General features: G+C 42.7%; 1 protein-coding gene across 4 annotated transcripts in view; it reads right to left on the bottom strand.

Moving 5' to 3' along the window:
* Positions 1-3,118: 3,118 nt before the first annotated feature.
* Positions 3,119-12,016, bottom strand: part of ZNF423 (zinc finger protein 423) — a 229,795-nt gene continuing 220,897 nt past the window's right edge. For all 4 annotated transcript variants that reach the window (XM_067302563.1, XM_067302561.1, XM_067302562.1 and 1 more), the window contains one exon: positions 3,119-3,752. In XM_067302563.1, the coding sequence (XP_067158664.1) occupies positions 3,723-3,752 (30 nt within the window). In that variant the 3' untranslated portion in view covers positions 3,119-3,722. The remainder of the gene's footprint in view (positions 3,753-12,016) is intronic.

Here is a 12,016-nt window from a genome sequence, read left to right on the forward strand (position 1 = left end):
ATATCTTTATGGTCTCCAAGACTATAATGGCCCTAAATGCCACTCACATCATAAAGTGACTTTTTATCCGAGCCCCACCTGCAGCGAGAACCTCAGCAGTGCTGGTCTCCACTTACCTGCGAGTTGCCCGCATTGCTGGGGCCTTGAGGAGGCTATTCCAGCCCACCCCTGCAACACCACCAAGAGAAACTGTGAGCTACACCGGCAACTGAAGCATTACAGGCACTACTGAAGCTCGCTCTGTCCCATCTTCCGCATGTTGTAGCCATTGAAATATAGATGCATTTGCACTCAATATCTCTCAATGCTTTCCAAATACCTTTTGTAGGAGTTTCTGACCACTAAGAAAAAGGGAAAGAAACCTCAAAAATTCACCAGCAGCTGGGATGTTATCTTTCTCCACCTGCACAGTTAGGCTCTGTTTTCCCTAGGAGCTTTTAACGGATACAGGATCTATATACTATGCTGGCGAAGCACTCCCTGGTGTGACTGCAGTGATGCCAGCAAAGCTGTGTTTGTACTGGGACGGAGCAGCTCTGCCCCCATCCCAGGTGGCATGACGGTCACACGGGACCCAACAGACACAGGCCCTGCGTCGTGCTGCTGTTCTGCTGCCCCGAGCCTCGGCGGGGGGCAGCCCTGCCTAGGGAAGCTTAGGCCTTGCAAAAAGGGGTCAGACAACAGCACCGGACTTGAGCAGAGGCTGAGGACCGATGTCTCTGGGGGCTGCAGGTGTCTGGCTTGTTGCGGATACAGCACTGCTGAGCAAGTGGAAGCTCCTATGCGGGAAGGGAAGGGGAAAGAAGCCAGTCGAAGTGGAGCAGGGCCACAGCCCTCACACTGAGGCTTGGGGATCTCCTGCCTTTTAAAGCCAGGGTGGAAAACAAATGATTCCTCTTGCCCACCCCTGCCCTTCTCCCCGCTCGTAGTGAAGTGCAGTGCACAGCTTCGAGACCGGCCTGCTCGGCACTGCCAGCCCCACGCCCGGCTCCGTGCCCACATCTCCAGTTCAGCTGTAAGACATTACATGGCTCAGAACAGGATCCCCCACATGGGGAGCTCCCCCACTCAGCGCAACGAACGTACACCGAGCTTTAACTAGTCAGCAGGGAAATGCTGAGACAGAGGCACATGCTTCAGCACAACACTACTAGTGCAGCATTCAGACTTGCATGGAAACATCACTTTTCTCTTGGGATTCACAATGGAGAACCTTCTCCTGAAGATGCAAATCTACACCTGCCTTTTCATTTCTGAAGGACTGACGAGAAGTGACCAAACATCATTCCAAACACGGCGTTGGGTGAAGAGCCTCCCTTTTACGTATCTCTCTTGTGAGAACCTCTGCCAGGAATGCTGCCTTGTGTTTGGTGAGAGGAAAAGGTGGCACACAAGTTGTCAGCGGAGCAGCTGATGTACGTTTCTGGCTAGCTTTTCTCACAAAAACTTGTCTACGAGCCTGTACTCCATGGCACTTTTCCACATGACATCTTAAAATGTTGCCTGTGAGTTAGCAGTATGCATACATTATGAGTAAGAATAATGAACTGGTGATTTCATTAGCTAATTTTTCAGCACATAAGCATCTATGAAGTGACTTATAGAGAAATAATTAGTTAGAAATTTACCCTGGATTTTTAGAAATGGATCATTTTAGTACAATGATTTTGTTGCATAAACAATGAAGTAAGAATTATCTAGATAAAAACAGAACTGTTCTGTTTGAAATTAAGAAATGTCATTCCTAGTTTTTTACCAATATTAGGTTTCATAAATTTCCTTATTGCAAAAACAAAATTTGGGGCCTAAACTCTTTAGCCAAGGCCATGCCATGCTATTTCAGCAGAATAACTGGCAGAATGAAAAACATTTTTTACCCTAAATGGGACATTATCTCATTTTTTTTGAGAAAGCTGAAGCTTTTCCCCAAAATAGCTGCTGTGAATTTGCACCTGCTCTGGTGCTTCCTAGTGCAGGGATGATCCTAGTCCCCAGTCATGTCCAGTAACCCCCCTTCCCCCCCAAACACAAGTGGTGTGTCCTACTGTCTTGAAGGAGCTATGTGCATGCAACACACAACAATCAACATCAGCAGCAATCTAAATGTTGAAAGCATAGTCTGCAGTATCAATAAGCTATGCCTCCGGGCTTGTTAATATACTTGCTATATAAACTAACTTGGGCATTGACTACATTTCCTAGAAAACACTTTTCTACAAAATATCACAGATATCCTCCAAGTCCAGAAACAGTACAGTGGCAACTAGTTGTGCTCTAGTTTGGTGCAGAGATTTTGAAAGGCCCCAAATGTGCATGTTCCTTTACTGCAATCTTGCAACACATTGTGCACCGTAGGAATGGTAACCACATTTGTGCAGCCATCACAACTGCTGAACATCTTTCAGGAAGATTAGGATTCATGCAAGTAGGAGACACAATGAGAACTGTACCTCACTAACTTTCTGAAAGTGTTCCTGGTCCTTAAAATGACTTTTTCTTTGGCTAGGGATATAACTTACCCCATTACCAGATGGTACGTTAAAAAAAAAAAAAAAAAAAAAAAAGCCTACTAATTAGCTATAGTAGTCTGTATTATGGCAGGTTCAAGTGTCAGAAGAATGGCAGTTACATAGAGATACAACACCTGTGGGCCTAGAAGTCCATATGATTGAAATATACAGTCTCCTATCAAGGTCCAACAGACTTGATCCAATACTTGCACATTTGTATACAATCCAGCAAACTAATTATTTTGTATTGAAAAAAAGAAGCACAGAAAAAGTGTCAAGCCAGCTACAGACCAAGTCCCCTCCATTCTTGTTGGCTTCAGCAAAAGTTAAGAGTTCTTATATACCAGTAACTCCTTTTTGTGCCCAGATTCATAACGCATGTTCTTAATTCACCTTAATCTGAACACAAGAGCCTGGGAGGAGCATCAGGAGAGAGCACAATGCCAAAGGTAAGAATGTGGCTTCCCCCTTCTCCAAGTCTTCATTCCTCATAGGGAGCAGATTGCTCTCCGTCTTTGGGTTAGCCATCACTTTACACAATTTGCACACATGAGCTGGCAGCGCTGATACAGGGTGGGTGTACTGACAGACAAACTCTGACACTAAGCTCATGTATTCCCTTTATTGAACTGTACTAGTTATTGCAGTCAGATTAAGTCACATTTATAAAGCAGACCATCCAGTTGCACTGAAACCGATTATATTCATTACATAGTTTTAATCACTGTCCGGTGAACTGGCAAATCCAATCAAAGCATTAGTCTTTAATTAAAAAATTAAAAAGAAATATTCAGACAATAGCCAAGCAATCACATCACAATGCACAGTTACCTAAAATTGCAATTAAAAAGTAGTTAACAAAAAAAAAAAAATCACACCTAATCTTTAACTATCAATATAATACAAGAAGCAACAAAGGGCAACAGCATCAAAGCGGATTTATCTAACACTATAAATTCAGTCAGAAGCAGAAGCTCTAAAGTACACTAGCTGAAGCAGGACAATAAAAAATACTGAGCATGGAATACTTTTAATCTCTTCCATTAATATTCATTTCCAGCTGCTTATAATAGCAGCGCCTCATGGCCAAATCATTAGAGTTTTACATCTGGGTTGCAAATGACACTTTGATTGGATGTAATGTTCAAATGGTCCTCCCCACTGTGCCACCGTCAAGTCTTCTGCAGAGAGGTGTCCTGTAGTGCCAGTGGCTCACTGTGCGTGCTGGCTCAATGTGTGGTTCTGGAAAGACGAAAAAAGGAGACATGCATGAGGGGCAGAATAATAGAAAGCATGCCCATACCCTCCTACTCAGTACCATTTATGCAGAGCTCAACATAAAAGCTTCTCAATTATTACAAAACAAAATGCAATAAAGAAAAAGTACTCATAAGTAACAGCTGCCAATATGACACATTTGCTTTGTTCTGATAGATCTGTTAATGCTGGCATGAACTTAGAAAAAAATTTCTACAAGCCAAATACAGCCATAAGTTTTTTTTTTTTCTTCCTTTCAATACATATAAAGAAAGTGGTAACACTTCATGGGCAAAATCTGCCTTTAGGGATTCCCTTAACTGTAACAATTAAAAAAAAAATCTGAATCGCTGTGGGAACCCTTACCATATTTTACTCTTTTATTCTCACTAGTAACTGGTGCAGGCACTGGCAGAAAGAGACACCAGATTGTGACACATACTTCTCAGTCCAAGAAATACTTCAGCAATAACAGCTGAACCACCAGTTCAGGCAACAGGGTAATATACCCAGCAGAAAAAAAGCTGGACATGTAACCCAGAAATTAAATCTCTTTAAAGAATAGACTTTGCTCTACATACTTATTTAAGCAGCTCAGAGTCTTTTTTTGTCTTTTCCCTTTTTTTTTTCTGGTAGATTTGTAATAGCCTCATGTCATCACAGTATCGCAGATCAGAGGATGCTGACCTATCTTGCCATTTTGTGCAGGAGCCAATAAATTGTGAAGCAATCTTGGAGCCATATTTTCAGAGCAGTACCAAGTCATCTACATTTTCTGTGCAGACTGAAACCCCAGTCCTACATATAAGCACAGCTTTGTTTGTGTGACTATTCAGCTATTTGAGTAACTAGAGATTTGCTTCAACATGAGCTTTTGTTGGGCTGGGTCCCCAGCATTCCCAAACATAAAAATTCATTTGCATCATTTTAAGCCCATGTGATTTAACTCATCTCTATCTGCCTAATAACAGAGGCCAGGCAAGTCCACCAGCTTGAAGAATAAGTTTTTAAATTTCAAATGAATTTAGAAACCAATTATTTATTTACAGTGATAATGCTTTAAAATAAAGTAAGATATTTTAACTTTTCATAAATCATCTGGTCCTTCTACATTATCCACAGTTACATCTCAATCAGGGAAAAAAATGATCCTCCACTTTAAACAGAGATGACATCTGCCTAATGAAAACCGTCTGTGGAAAGAGCTAATGGGCAGCCGGTGATGCGCGGGCCCAGAGATCAGGCAGCGGTGACCCATTTGCAGTCTGGAGGATTTCTGGACTGTGCACTCCCAAAAACTGACCACCAGGTGTCAGAAGTGCTGTTGAGTTTCTAAATCATGTCAAAAGTTGCCTGTGATACTGTGGCGGTCGGGCTGCGAGGAAACTCTGCACAGTGATGGTCAGGCTTTAACGCGACAAAAGGTTAAAGCGAAGGCAGAAGCATTACAGCTGGAGCACACCCAGGAGCATCCCTTGTGAAATTAAAAGACTGATGAAATAGCAAAATAACTGTACCTTGTTTAGCATAAAACTAGCTCTCTGAATGCAACCCCAGTAAGTGAAGCAAAATATTTCATCATCAAAACCAAAAGTGCTGGAAAGCTTATCAAAGGTGAAGGGTTACATTCGAAGAATGTCAAGGGAAGTGGCAGTTGAAACCACTTTGCTTTTAGACAATTTAACATGACCAGATATAAAATCCAATGGCTCTTTACTTTGTTTTAGGTGGAAATGTTACTGGCCTTAAGGAGGAATGACCTTTGCAGCGCTGAATGTTATTCTTAAATCAAGTACCAAAGTTACATAAGAGAATGAATGGAGCTGCATAAACATAATGGCAACTCTGACAAGGAGCTTGCCCATTAAACCTGATTGGAAAAGCATTAAGAATAACATATGCTGAAGAATACACATGCCACTCCGTCCTCAGACACACTCCTGAGCATTTTAACAATGGCCATTTCTAGCGCACTTCATTACATTTCTATTTTTAGGTCATCCTGATTATCAATAAAAGAAACCAGGAAAAGTTTACCATCTTCAAATTGAAAGAAGGGCTATTCACGGTAGACAAATCCATACTTATTTAGGCAATGTCATTTAAAAGATAATGCACAATCAGCACTGGATGCATGACGCACAGTCTACAGTCAGGCAACATGATTTCAAACTTGTGTGGCTTCTGCATTGATTACACCAGGCAGGTCAATAAAGGAATGGTATGTGGCTCTAAATCTGATAATGAAGCTTTCATTGTGAGCCCTCCCTCCTCAAACATAGGTTAATAATATGTTCTGAACACTCCTAATACAACAAATACACTGTTTTTATGAACAGAGTTTACACAAAGAAGCAAACAGATTATACTCAAATCCTGCAGCTATTCAGAGCTGAGTCAGGTAGGAGCTGAAAAACTAAACATACTATAGAGCTATCAGTTAAAAAGACAAAATATACAGTTTTCATATGCAAATGTTGATTTAATGATAATATCTTGGGAATGTACCATTTATTCCCTTTGCATGCATTACTGGCAATCAATATGCCGACTAGTCCCTGGACCAAGCAGTTAATAAATAGAGCCACATTTTAAAAGGGGTCTTAGAAACATACTTGCAACATCTGTAGACACAGGAGTCTATGTGCACTGACACCTCCACCTGCCTATCAGCAAACAGACCTTGCTCAAGCTAAATAGACACATGCCTAAGTTCTGCACGCCACATGCTGGTGACCACTAGCCACCAAGTTTCTGCACATGCAAAGAGCTCCATAAACACTCCCGATGTATATTCAGGAGACTTACAGAAGGCTGTCTGTATCCTCAGCAGCCAGCGTGGATTTCTCACCTGCTAAATTGTATTTCAGACCACACAAACATGCCTTCCAACAGAAGTCTGGCAACCTCAGTCTCTCCCTTTCCTACTAACCCCCACATCATACCTTCTTGCTTCTTCTCCCACCTGGCCTACGAGTATGGGGCTTATTAAAATTGTGCTTTGCAGATGTCAGAAGCATCCAAGAAGTTCAGTGCATAAATAGCTTACCTTTGTGCTACCACGAACTGTTCCAGGCTGGCAGAATGCAGCCATGAAGGCCAGAACAGAGCAAGCATTTGGAAATGTGCAATACTACAGGAATGCTCCTACCCCATAGCCTTTTGTTGACTAATTAGGAACCTTCCCATACCTTCCCAGTAGTAGGGCTGGGCTAGCAGGAAACAGCTTTGAAGTGATTTTTCAACTCTAGAAGTTATAATTAAGAAATAAAAATTACAGCAGTGATCTCCAAAGGAAAATGCAGCAGCCACAAAAATGACACATCTCCAGGCATGCCTATATGTGTATTTGCACATGCCTACCTGCATGTAAGCACATCTATACATATGTGCTTGGGGGCCAGCAGGAGGCAGGACATAATTTGGAAACTGAACATTAAAAATGGTCTTTCACAGCTCCTGTTAGGTCCCCTGGTTTATGCTCAGCTCACAGCTGATACCCCACAGAATACATCATTCTGAGACATTATTGCATCTGGAAAACTCTACAGCGGCACTAAGTCACCTGTCAAGATCAAGTAAGTCACAGCTTATTTATAGGGCAAGGTTGGAAAATTTCTTTTTTTCTTTTCTTAATAATCATGCAAAACGGATAGCAATTCTGTTAGCCATGTCAGTGGAAAAAATGCAACTACCCTGAGCCCCAGGGCTGTCTCAGTGTTTAAGTGGAATTTTCTACTCGCTGCACAATCCCCAAATGAACCATTTGTGGAAGTATCTGTGACCAAGAAACTGGGCGACAGGCTTTGTAGGAAATAAAAAGATTTCAAAGAATGGTTGATTATTGTCTGTGTATATACTGATCGCTCTCCACTTTGTCCCTGGGGACACCCCCTGCCTGCTCTCTGGATGTGGATCAAACCAGTTTTGCAGGACACCTACAATGAATATTTCTGTGTTTTTTCTACATGCACTGTTATGAAAATACTGGCATGACAATCTCCATTTTCAGAGCACTATGTCAAGAAGGAAAGCATCAGGCTTGAAAGATGATCACTTACAGCAGTTAAAAGAACTCTTACAAGCTATATAAAGATTGAGAGAAAAAGCACACACAGAAAAGCAGCACATGATGGAGCAGAGCTCCAAGCCAGGCAGTCAAGCTGGGAGGCTCCCACACTGCAACAAAATTCACTGCCAACAAGTCACAGGTGTACTACATAGGAGCAGGTGAAAAAAATAAAATGCAACTGCGAGGGGTGTGATAATGGTTTGAGGCCATAATACATCCAGTCTATAGTGCCATTGTGCATCTGTTATGTATTGAGGTATTTCGTACCAGCCGTTTCGTAGGTATACTGTCTATGCATGTGAGCACATACACCTAAAAAAACGTGTTATACAGGGGTTAAGAAACTGCACAACAAGGCTGGTGACACCCACCATTCTCTAGTGAAATTCATAAGCCTTCTACAGTTTTATATATGGATTGGGATTCTGATTAGAGGTTATAAAGCCTCCCTCTCTCTCATTCCAAATCCTATTAAAATGAACAGAAACCATTCCTCAAATCATTTCAATAGGAATTATGCAGATAATAGATTCATGTGACAAACAGCCAACATGAAACTTAACTGGTGATTAGCCCATGGGGTGACCCGTGAATATGAGCATGTCTACATATCTGGGAGTGTAAGTACACAGTGTGCTGCTGCCCGCGCGTCGCTTCTCCAGCATCGGCCCGCTCAGCCCCTGCTGCCGCCTCAGCAGCCCCGCTGCTCCGGGCTGGGGAAACGGGGGTGCTCGAGCCACCAGCAGCGACCCAGGCAGGAAACGCGGACTCCAGCAGCAACGCGTGAACACAACTGCATGATCTTGCGATGCTGGAAGGTGATTGCTAATAATCGCTGCATTTTTCCCATCATGGAGGGGTCCTCCAGACCCAGGTGAGAGCCCAGGAGCCTCTCCTCTGCCGTTCTCCCCCTCCCTAGTCAGGCTTTCCTCCGCCTTTCCAGCACTCAGAAACACCCCCGGCACTTGCAGTTTGCAAGCCCAGGGGTCAGTGTCCTGGCTGGGGCCTCCTTTGGGATTTGCTCCTTCCTCTCCCTTGTCTCTTATGGATTGAGCTGGGAGAAAGAAGAGAAGCAATCCCTCCTTTTAATGTCAATGCATTCAGCTTGCAAGACACAAGCTAATCCTCAAATTCAGCTGTTGACTTGAGGCAAAGGTTCAAGTCTCGCATTTGAACATTTAAAAAACAGACCAAACACAAATTCCAAATCGCTACGAACAGAAGTTAGAATGTCTAAATATTTACAAAATACCATCTGCAACATTCTTTTTTCAAACTATTTTTTGCATCATTTGAATTTAAAATGGTCCAAAAATCTCTCAGCCATTACCCTTCATTATATGTTCATAAGCACACACATGCATGTGCACAGTTAGTATTTTCATCTAACAGCAATCCATAAAGATCAAAATCTTTATGCCTTGACTTTATAAGGAGATTACTTTAGTCAGAGGACACAAGAAGACCCTTGCTTTAGCCATGGAAGATTATGCTCTCTATGGAAAGCTGTGAGCCTTAAATTGGTGCTGCTTTAATCCTAAACTGGAGAGGCATTCAAGGGATGCCACGACCCAGAAGAGCAAAAGGAAAAAAATCTAAATTAAAAAAAAAATAGCACACTCCAGGAAAAAAAAGAGAGTGAGACAGACAGAGATAGAAAAGGAGAGCAAACTTGCATCAGAGGATAAACTGTTTATTTTTAATTTTTGGTTGTTACGGTCCGTTTGCCATCACACACACTAAAGAAAAATCACCTTTGCACCCCTTGCAGTTTGTATGTGCTTATTTTTAGAACTGTTTGACAATTATCCAAGGGTCTAAGACTAACAGATGGCCTGTCTTAAAGCCTCATATGTTCACTAGTTTGCACTTCTGACAAACAGTAAATGTACTCAAGAGTGTGCCATAAACAGGGCTGAATGAATACTCAGAACACAATTTAGTTAATACACTTCATTAAAACTGATAGTGGTAACCAATGTTTCCCATAAAACCAGGTGTTAATTCCCTTTCCAGTTGTTTCAGGTTACTCCTACCCAGCGATGTTTATCTGTTTAGATCTTAGTTTTTCAGGAAATACAGTATTATTTCTTTCCTTTCCCCTGATATTTCACCCACTACATAAAATGCTTGTAACAAGTGAACTCCAAGTTATCACGGTACTCAATAAAAAAAAATTGTCAGGCAAGACAGGTTCACATGTCCCTTTTTTATTTGAAGAATCCCTTGAAACGGAGGTGGAGGTAAACGAAAGGTGGCACATCCTTTGTGAAGGGAAAAGTCTGCCTGTGTTACTGCTTCCTTCACATCTCTGAAAATCTGATAACTTGCCATACGTCAGTCACTCTCAGTGTTAGCACACGTTAGATGGCACTTGAACAAATGCAGTTAGGAAGCTGTCCTTTACAAGCTACTGAACCAAAAAAAATCACTTCGAGTGTCTAAGAAAATACATCTGGAGGATTGGTGTCAGCAGAAAAGCAGAGCTGGCTACTTCAGATGGAAACACCTGCATCTTAGGTACTCTGGTACTTACATATACTTAGGTACGCTGGGGCCAAATACGCCTTTCCCTTGCACGGGGCCACAGAAACGCTGACCTGCACCAGGACACAGCTGGCCCACGGTCCACAGCACTATCTGCACTTCTGTAGGCGATATGCACCCGGAGCCGAGCCGTCGGCCTCAGCTCCCACTTACCCCGGGGAAACCTGGGGTTACGCCGCTGAGCCCGCACAGCTCCCGTTACCGAGCGGGCGCAGGCGACACCAGAGTCTGGCATTTTGTCTGAAGTCCATGGGAAGATTCAGAAGTCGTAAAATATTTACAGAGAAAAAAGCTGTGCTCAATATATGACAGACTAAACGCCGTCTGCTTTTTTTATAAATCTTTTTCTGCTGCTTGCCCTGTTCTGTATTGAAACGTAGCTGCCAGGCATTGTTCTTTAACATCCAAACACACACACACGCACACAGGCAGAGGCACAGGCGGATGCCCCCCGCCCCGGCCTGCCTTTGTTCTGCACACGCTGGGTCGCCGGCGCTCGCCTTCCGTCTTGGAGGCTCTGAACAAGGTATCTGCTCAATTCCATCTCTACACTTAGGCTGCTTTTTTTAATTTTAACACATCCTCAAATTTTGACAGGCATTTCTATGTTATTCTGGGTTTGAAAAATTACCTTTTTAAACAAATACCATTCTTACAGTTATTTTTCTCAATGCCAGCATTTCCTTGCAATAGCTAAGGATTTTTTAAACGATTTATGAATTTAATTTCTCTTCTAATTCAGGTTGTTTAGTCCTAATCAGACTTTGACAACTCACCTAACATGTTTTTCCCTTTCCACTTGAGACTAATAATTCTGTATCATCATTCTTCTAGACCTGCCATCTACTTGTTTTCTTCTCTAAAAACTCAGAATAAAACAAGGTGAATCTATTACCAGTGAACTCCAAATGCTAGCTTAAGCCTGGCATAGCCTCTCATATTCTATTAAATATTTTGCTGAAAAGTCTATGTGCTTCTTCCAAAAACACTGGGTAAAATACTGAAGTACAAAAGCAAAGTAAAGCCTTTGGGAAAATTTCCTTACCACGGTGCTTTGGAAATAAAAAACACTGGAGAATACATTATTAAGAGATAACCAGCGTTTTCTGTTAGAGAAACTAGCCGTAAACACGCTATGATTCACTCAGGCACCCAATGAAACAAGGGAGCTAATAATACCTGTCTTGAGGGACCGCATGCTCCTGAGAATTTTACTCAGAAATGCAAATTTATCAGCATCCTTGTGACTTGTAGTCTACAGTATGTCATGCACGAGATCAAAATATACCCAGGGAAGAACCTTACACTTCTTAAATGTAAAGGGAGGGGTACGAATTTAATTACTATAGTCAGAAGCACATGAAAACGGAATATTTTTAGAATTCCTACACTCCTCCTTCCCTCTGCCGCCCCCAGCGTTTCCATCTGACCGAATCCCAGCAATTTCATGTAGCTGAAGCGCAGGAAGGGGCATGCCCAACCCCAGCGCCATCCATGCGACACGGCCCTTTGGCTGCAGCGTGGAGGGCCCAGGGGCTCCTGGGCTGCGGCTGATGCCGGGGCCATGGCTCCTGGGAGCACCACCCCGCACCCATGCCATGGCCACCACCCCGCACGGCGGCTCCAACGC

The sequence above is a fragment of the Apteryx mantelli genome, chromosome 10, assembly GCF_036417845.1.
Source record: "Apteryx mantelli isolate bAptMan1 chromosome 10, bAptMan1.hap1, whole genome shotgun sequence".
In the NCBI taxonomy this organism is placed as follows: domain Eukaryota; kingdom Metazoa; phylum Chordata; class Aves; order Apterygiformes; family Apterygidae; genus Apteryx; species Apteryx mantelli.